General features: G+C 46.5%; 1 protein-coding gene across 1 annotated transcript in view; it reads right to left on the minus strand.

Moving 5' to 3' along the window:
- Positions 1–1301: 1301 nt before the first annotated feature.
- The window catches only part of AREG (amphiregulin), a 7931-nt gene continuing 416 nt past the window's right edge, over positions 1302–8816 (minus strand). The window contains exons 2-6 of the mRNA XM_057381817.1: positions 8422–8598; positions 5669–5852; positions 5067–5225; positions 3487–3589; positions 1302–2556 (exon numbers count right to left, since the gene is read on the minus strand). Of these exons, the coding sequence (XP_057237800.1) occupies positions 3502–3589; positions 5067–5225; positions 5669–5852; positions 8422–8598 (608 nt within the window). The 3' untranslated portion in view covers positions 1302–2556; positions 3487–3501. The remainder of the gene's footprint in view (positions 2557–3486; positions 3590–5066; positions 5226–5668; positions 5853–8421; positions 8599–8816) is intronic.

Here is an 8816-nt window from a genome sequence, read left to right on the forward strand (position 1 = left end):
TCCTGTCAGGCTCAGATACTGGGGAGGGAAGAGGGAGAATAGCTCAGTTTCCTACGCTAGTGTTGGTTTACCCTAACAAGTAGAAAACCTTGTACTTCCCCCAATACAGACTAGACAGGAAACATTTCTGGAAAAGAGTCTAACACTTTTAAAAGGGAGTTACAATCCATCCCCAGTCTCACTAGGCCATGGCTTYGTTACCACTGAGATCAAGCTTGTTTACTCCAAAGCAAAAAAATCTTGGCAGGACCGACAGAAACAGCTTCTGTTGCCAGAGCTTTAATAGCAAATGGCTGTGGAAAAGCCACTTGGAGAAGTGCTGTTTACTTTGGTAAGGAAGCAAGTTCCCTGGAATGAAGTCTTGCAATCTTTCCAAGGGATGTTGCAACACCTTTTACCTGTACCTCAGCTACACACCAAACAGGCTGCTCTCAGAGCCTGGGAACTCCTCGGCCAACTCAGGAGGCCAAGACATCTCAGCAACTGCAGGCACTCCAGTCCTACACTGGATACACAACCTGGATCCTAATTGAAACAGATTGCTGGGTTTTTTCCTCAGCTCTGCTTTGAGGTAAGCCCCAGCCATCAACACATCTTGAAGATGCTTACAAAAAAAGGGCCACAAAGTTTTTCATCCCCTTCTTTTTAAGTGTGGCTATAAAGCCAAACTCACCTCCGTGATACTCATTTTTTTTCAGGCAACTCTGAACTTAGACCCAGCTCACTGCTACAAGTGCTTCGAGGGAACATTAGCACACAGTTGGACCAATGACTTCCAATGAAAAAAAGGAATTCCAAGCAAACAGTGGAGGCCAAGGCTGCTTTTCTCCTCAGGAAGTAATAGGGCTGAGGCTACGCTGCTTTTCCKCATTTAAGAGCAGATTTCAAGCTGCTGTCCAAATTCTCTCTGACTGCACAGAGATGAAAGGCCTTCCCCATTCAATATTCCARCTCTTGACTCAAGTGCACAGAGCTACATATTTGCTCAAACTTCAGTTTGAAATYTCACTTCCACTGAGATGGCTCAATTAGCCTCTCCCTAGTTCAGTGACTAGAAGCTCTCTTGTAGCTGAATGAAATGGATTTCCTACCCAAACAGGTACTTGCATTTGTACATTTTGTTTACCAACAGCTTGCACTCTTGYAAGAGCACCAAGCCCACACTTGATACAGGGCTGCAGATCTTCACAGCAGTACTTTGTGCTCCCAAGTGTTGAAATTCCTGCTTTGAGGAAAAAACAAGGTCTAAYTTCAAGTGTTCACAGGTACTCCTGAGAGCAAAAAAAAAAACCTTACCATGATTAGGTTATGTAAAAAGTTTAATTATAAAATAAATAAGTCTGTTATGGAAACATTAAATATTAAATACAGTAATAAATATTTACACATTTACAGATACAAYTTGACAATTAATGCTGTTTCTCTCTGCTACCAGAAGAATTCTGCTCTGTTTATACAGAACATAATCACTCTTCCAAGAAGAAACRGAACTCAAATAATACTCTGTGCTCAAAGACTGCATGGACAGTTAAGAAACCAAGGACACTTGGGTCAGAAAAGATTGAGGTAAGATGAGTTCTTCACACCTGAAAGTACAGCACAAGAGAYCACTGCTTGCAAAGCATCAGTGCCTGAATTTAATTCATCAAAGGAACAGGTTCTTGGCCAAGTTCAACCGATGTGATCTGATGTGAAGCGCTTTATATTTAAGCACTGCTTAAAGCAGCAACAAGTATCTGTTGAACAGAAGTAGTTTTGTGTTTAGAACAGATGGGTTCAGGCTTATCAGTTGGTTTGTGGGTGGATCTTTTCCTTCAGACACAAAGCTTCCGGTCTTGCATCTACTGTCTCAGCATCCTGAGGAGACTAATTTTAACTTGGGCYAGCACACTTGCAARTGGGTACTCCACTCACACCACGAGKCCTACAGAACTCAGAGGGATTACACACACAGTAACAGAACCCAGGTGAGGCTGACAACGAACTGTCACCAATGCCCTGCAAGTCACACCTAAAGATGAAGCTCTTGGACGTCAATATGGACAGGGAACACAGTGACAACAGAATTAGGTTTTTCTTCCACTGAGGTCTAGGTAAAGAAGCCATCCCAACTTCCTCCCTTTTTCACTTTGGTAGAGAAAAGGGAATTTTGTCCCCTCCATCCATTCCCAAAAGCGGCAAGAGGCTCTCCCCTTTAGAGCTAGGGCTGCCAAAGGAGACTTGCCAAGAGAACAAAGTCCATCCACACAACCGCAGAGACTGGAGGTCCAGCACAGATACAGAAGGCTCAGCAGCAGCTGTCTCTAGCAGGTCTTGACAGCAGGTCCTGTCCCCTCAGAGCCAGCTCCTTCCACATTGTTGTGCCAAGATGCAGTGATAACTGGTCTCCCCAGCAAGTGATTCAGCAACAAGTGGCCTGTTGACATCTCCTTGAAGCAGCCTCTGTCTTGATGAATCAGGGCTTAGTGGCAACAGCTCCAGGCCACAATGTCCAGGTGGATGTGACAGGTAGCCAGAGCTACCCTGCAGCTTGGCAATGGCCACTTCAGAATTGCTCTGTAAGGGGCAGACCAGGCACATTAATCACCATCCKAGACACAAGCACCCTGTGCTAGCACCATGGCAAACCTATGTGCAAGGCAGGTAAGTTAAGACTGTGTACACACCTGAGAACATGCTGCCAAATATTCTTCAGCTTCAAGTAAGCTTTGAGCAAAACCCTCCAACTGTCACAAAGCTGAAAAATGTCTATAGCTGATACGTAGCACAGCAAACCTTCACAGTTCTGCCAGAAGTTTTCAGGACTATCTTTCMTGGTTTTCTCCTCAGCTTGTAGTGTAACTCCTATTCAGTAAGGGTCCTCGACTCCGCTGTTAGGTACACCTGGCCTCAGAAGAGACCAACTTGCACACTCAGTAAAATCCACTAGATCACTCCTAGAAGCAAGCCACATAGGCCAAAAAGCTTTGGGCCTCAGTTGCTATGACAGCATGAAACTTGACTGAGGCTATCTCYCTGTAGTGCTCACAGAACTGGCAGCTTCATCTTGGTCTCCAGCTTGTAAGCACCAGAAACTTCCTGAAACTGTCCTTGCAGGAAAGACATGAAAACACTCAGTACTTTTCTTCTAAGAGGYGGTGATGCTGTGGCACCATCTTACATGACTGAAGTCTACCAGTGTTTCCTGCACTAAACCTGCCTCTGCCCAGATATTCAGGACTCCTTCTTCTTAGTACCACTTATCTCAGTACAGCTTCCCATCCTCACTTGGTCTTAGAGACAGCCAGAAATTTAACAGAGCTGTTGGACAACTTGTACAAYTCTGGTGGTTTTGAGAAACCAGAAAGCCAAGCCAGCTGCTCACATGTAACCTATGTGTTTCAAGGCACTTGGAGCGTTAAATGCAAACAGTAGCTTTGCAAAGCAAGCATGCAATTCCCATACAGCCTGGAAGGACCAAAAGGTGTTTGAAGTCAGTGTTCATACCTGCTTTCTCCCCATTTAAACACCAACGTGGCCATTTCTGTTTTCTTGTCGGAGTTTTTTCCTTTCTTCTTTCTCTTCATACTGAGGACACTTTTTCCTAACCCTGTGGAATCATGGCATGTTAGAGATAATTTTGAACCTAGCTTACATCCTGTTGTCACCAGYCTCCACATCCTCTGTAGCTTTAGACTCCTGTTCTTAGAATCCTCAAGCAACTCCTTGGCACCAGGGACTTTCAAGCAAGACAGTTTTAAGCAATCAGCATCAAGYAGTATCTGCTGATAAAATCAAAGAACCCCCGAACTAGATGGYGACACTTGTGCCTCACAGAGAAAGGGCTTGACTTAAGCTACTTTACAGAGCAAGATGGAGAGAGTTTATTGCTGGGACTGAGCAAAGCACCAGGAGATTTTCTGGGTGACAGATTTCCTAGCAGCTTCAGCTCATAGCTACAGAGACTACACTGTCTTCCTCCTCTCAACAGCAGAGCACTTCAAGCCTAGTCCCTGTCCCTTGAATACATAATAAGGAAAACACTGATTTCCCCCCCAGTTTATCCAGTTTTCAAATGACTATTCCAAACAGTTTCTCTGGATGAGGGTACGTATTAGCATGCTACCGGCTTGTGAGGGTTCAGAACATGAAGCAAATGTACTTCAGAAACTACCAATAATCATTTGCTCTTAGAGGACTAAAGAACTGGTTGTCTCTCCTAACAGCAAGGAATGGGGCAGTGTTCAGAGAACAAGTGTTCATCCCAGCATTCTTCAAGTTTAGAGTTAAATATGAAGCAACAGTGAAGTGACAAACGCGCACCTTGTTTCCTGAATTGCAGGAAAGGGTACAGCACGTACCCAATTCAGCTGATGTGCTTCATCAAGATCTAAAATTAGACTGAACCTTGAGTCTCTACAAGATTGCAAGCCCTACAGTGCTGGAGCAGCAGTGGCAGAACTGGAGGACTAGTCCAGTATTCAGTTTGTTATATGATCTGAAACACATACCCAGAAAAGCTCTTTCAATGTATTAACAGGACTCCAGATGCTGATGACCTGGTTCAGCTGAAATAGTGTTCCCTCCATATTAACAGCAAGCAGAATTTGGGACCACAAGCATGTCTGCTCATTTATTTCCCCTCCAAGTGTAAGTATTTAAGCCCAGTAACATCCATTAATAAATGGACTGTCAGAGTACCATTTCCTACCCTCCACCTGTGTATCCAGCTGCTGGATAATAGCCATGCATGAGGCTGKCACATTGCTGCTTGCAGGCCTCTCCACAAGGATTAGGGAAGGCACTGCTGCGTAAGCATTAATGCTCCTCCTGGGCTTCCTGCTGATGTTCTACAGAACTCTAACTATCCTGGTTACAGCAAGAGCAAAAAAAGCTCTTGGTTTAAAATATTAGGGTCACAGACCTTGCTTCTACCCTCTAGACACATCCAAGCTGGAATAAGAGCTTATCCTTTGTGGATGCTTTTCACAAAGGTCATTCAGATGAGCCATGCACATTCTGGGGTTATTGGGCACARCCCCCATTCACACTTAAGGAAGATAGACACCAAAGAGGACAATACTTACTGCACTATCACAATGATAAGTACAGTAATGAAGCTGACACTTGAGAGCAGGACAGCTACCACAACCAACACAGTCTTGGAGTAGTCTGCCACATCATTCTTCCTTTGAGTCTTCATGAACTGTTCACCACAGCGCTCACCAAAAWAATCCTGATGACACCTGCAAGTAAATATTAACACAAGTTCTTATCAGCTCTTGTGCTGTCTGGAGCCAAGGACACCCACACAAATTCAGGCCTGACTTAGACATCTTCCGAGTTTCCCATGAATCTCAAGATGCTCACTTCAGAGCGTGTTCATGAAATGCAGTCACTGCTCTAGCACAAGGTTTGTCAGCATTTCAACAAGTTGAGATTAGTTTGGGTGTGATGTTCCAGAAAGACACGCCTTTTCATTCTTTTGGTTTATGACCAACTGATGAGTTCAGTGGCTTGTTATGCATCTCAGATTCCATCATCACTTAATTTACATGGCAGAAATCTCTCAGTCAAAATATGGCAGGAGATGGATCTGTGCCAAGTCAACACYGATTTTTCCTCCGAGCCCTTATATGCCACTGGCTCATGGCAATCACACCTAACTCACAAGGTACAAGTAACTTACTTGCAGGTCACCATCTGGTGATGTTCTCGGTATATGCATTCTCCATGGATGCAAAAATTTTTGTATTCCATTTCACAGGGAGTCCCTTTCTTCTTATTTTTCCCTTTGTTTTTCTTCCTTCTTGATTTGCCAGCATTCTTCTCTCCCCCCCTTTTTGATGGCTTGGGTTTAACCACAGGTTCAACTGAAAAAAGGACACGACTTGGTACAAAAGTGCTACAAAGCACAATTCTGAGAAAATTGAATTAAAGAATGCGGTGAGAGCAAGAAGGACCATCACTGCAGGAAGGTCTGTGACCAGGAAGCACAGGATGCAAATGAGAATGCTGCTGGGTATCTCACATCCAGCACAAASGCAGCAAGCTCAGCAACTCATTAAAGTACAACTCTGCTACCCTTAAGTCCTGTGCCATGCAGAGGAGAGGCAGCAGGAGCAGATRAGCCAAGAGCCACCAGAGATGAAGAGCAGCAGAGACACACGTTGCAGCACTTCACAGCATAAGACACTTGAGAGTACCAGCACAGCTTCAAGCAAAGGCCTGTAAAGAACAGGGAATTCATGCYGAGCCAAGCCATCCTCTAGTTTTATACAGACTCAGATACAAGGCTAATAGCTTCGTGGCCCTAAACTCCCCATTTGCATCAGTGATGAAAGGCATTGTAACTCACTAGATAGTCCTGGGCACTTGCCGAGGCAAAGCAGCTTGCTATCCCGGTTAGCATACTTGTTTGACCTAAACAACTGGCCGTGCTGTCTTCAGCAGGAGAGAGTTCCTTTCCAGTTCCCCTGCTTTGTGAGAGATGCTGAGCGCAGGGGCGGAGTGAAGGCAACAGTCCGTGAGAGTCAGGCTATTTATTCTGCCGCTTACTGCTCCCCCTCATTATCTCAATTAAGACAAACCTCCAGAAGAGTGCGGTTTAAAACCCTGATGACTTAGTAGCCCTTGGATTTAGGCAAGGGCAATCATGTTCCTTTCGCTGAGGAGAACAAACCAGCCACTGACCAAGCGTCAGAAACTCCAGAGCTGCCCCCCATGCAGCAAAGTTCTATAGTGTTGGTTCGCACTAACTTGGCAAAAGAATATTTTTTGGAAGAACCTGTCCCCTGCACTGTTAGCTGCCGCACCAGCCCTCAKTGCAACACTGCTGCTCAGGAGTAMCAGTTACCCRGGAGATTTAAACAGGCCTTAAGAGRCAGCRGAGCTATTYACAAGCTTCRATTTCGCTCTTGTGCTCTGCAGACCTAATGAAAATAAGTTCTAGATAATTAATATTTTACCCAGAGCACTATGCACACAGTCAATCACCACAATAGGCACAACTGGATCTAACTACTTCCTAACCCTGTATTTCTGGTGCTGAGAGCCCATACAAAGAAACAAGGTGTAGTTCACTGTTGTCTAGACAGCTGATCATTTTAACTTCTAGAGCAACAAGCCTGGCTTGAAGTTACTTAAAAGCAAAAATGCCTTCAGCAACCAGAAGTCTGATGGAAATGGTATAAACTATATTAATATGTAAACCAGGTGCACAGTTCCTGCAGCAAGGTTTCCTGTGCCTGGAAGTGTGAGCTCACTCCTGACAGTCAAAGGCCCCTGTTCTGTCCCGTCTGACTTGATCTTTAGGTTTGCGCTTTCATAATTGAGGCTGCTTCCCTTCCTCCCTCTCCCAGGCTCAGCTTGTCAGCTTGATCTCAGTGTCCCCGTCTGCAGGCTGCAYGGCCAGGAAAGCCATCCCCAGCTGAATCATAACAGCTTCAAGGTTTAGCCACAGATAAACCTTGTGCCAAGCAGAAAAGCTGGTCTACAGACCAACCACCTTCAGTAACAAGTTTGGTTTCTGTGCAGTTAAGGCAATACTTCAGCCACCAAACCAGTAGCTTTACAGGCTGAACTGCTCGGTAGCACCAACAGGCACATTTCTCCTGGAGATCTTCACAAAGACCTTCAGTACACAAATCCCCTCAAGTGACCACACAGAGTGTGATGCCACTTCATTTAAGAGGTCCTTTAGTCACATTCAAATCTCAGGGYGTTTCTGCAGGAAAATCAGTAGTCAGATCCATGCTGGAGGCAACAGGATCAGCCTACTCACACCTACTGAGGTTCAAATCACTTGTAGATACCTGGCTTGTATTGCAACTGCACTTAACCCAAAACCAACAAAGTACTCCCATTCCCACAGTCAGGTAGACTGCTCAAATCTTGCAGCTCAGCAAATAGGCAAATTACAATAAATACACACAACAGCTATTGACAGTGAAGCATTGCCCGAAAGACGCTCAACAAATTTTCCTGCAGCCACTTAAGGGGTTTAAGTGCCTGCTTTCCCAAGAAATTCCAGTTGACTCCAACCCAAATAAGCCATCAGAAAATACCAGAAAATTCTTGGAGCAAGACAGACAACTTGAGTAAAACAAACCTTCAGGGCCAAACAGTGCCTATAAATGCCACTGATGCTTCTACACTAAGTAGGGTGGTCGACACCTGAGCACAGCCCTCCTGTCAGGTTTGTCAGGAGGATAAAGCTATAGACAGCAAGCTACCAACTAACCTGCAGCTTCCACACACCCTGGCACACTCACGATAAGTTTCCACCGCGACAGCTATTTCTAAAGCAGCAGCTTCAAGCACAAGCACGTTTTTGCCCCATACTCCACGAGCTAAGCATAGCAGCGTTTAGAAGACAGAAAAGGCATAAGCYGGCGCTCTCTCGCAAGTTGCGAGATCACAGCCCCAGCGCCGCCGACTCACCTCGGATCAAGTCGTCCACGATGTACTGGTGGACGGGCGGCGCCTCCTCGTACTCCTCTTCATCCTCCTCGTAGTCGGGACCCGGCACGGGCTCGCCCTCRCGGCTCCCGGCCTCCCGCTCCCCGTGCCGCTGCGGCTCGGTAGCGTTGGGCGAGGACCCGGCGGCCGCACGGTTCGCTGTGAGGGTGGGGAAACAGCGCCGTGAGCAGGGGGGCAGAGGGGGCCGCCGCCGAGAGCGGCGTCGCGGGCTCCCTCACTCGCCTCAGCGCCTTCCCGCCGACGACCGCCCTCAGGCTCGCCTCAGGGGCGGGCTCCCCTCAGGTACGGGGTCGCCTCAGGGGCGGGTTCGCCTCAGGCGCGAGACCCCCTCAGGTACGGGGTCGCCCGGGCGCGAG

Source organism: Malurus melanocephalus, unplaced genomic scaffold (assembly GCF_030028575.1).
Source record: "Malurus melanocephalus ecotype Western Australia unplaced genomic scaffold, MMel_1.1 scaffold_533, whole genome shotgun sequence".
NCBI lineage: Eukaryota > Metazoa > Chordata > Aves > Passeriformes > Maluridae > Malurus > Malurus melanocephalus.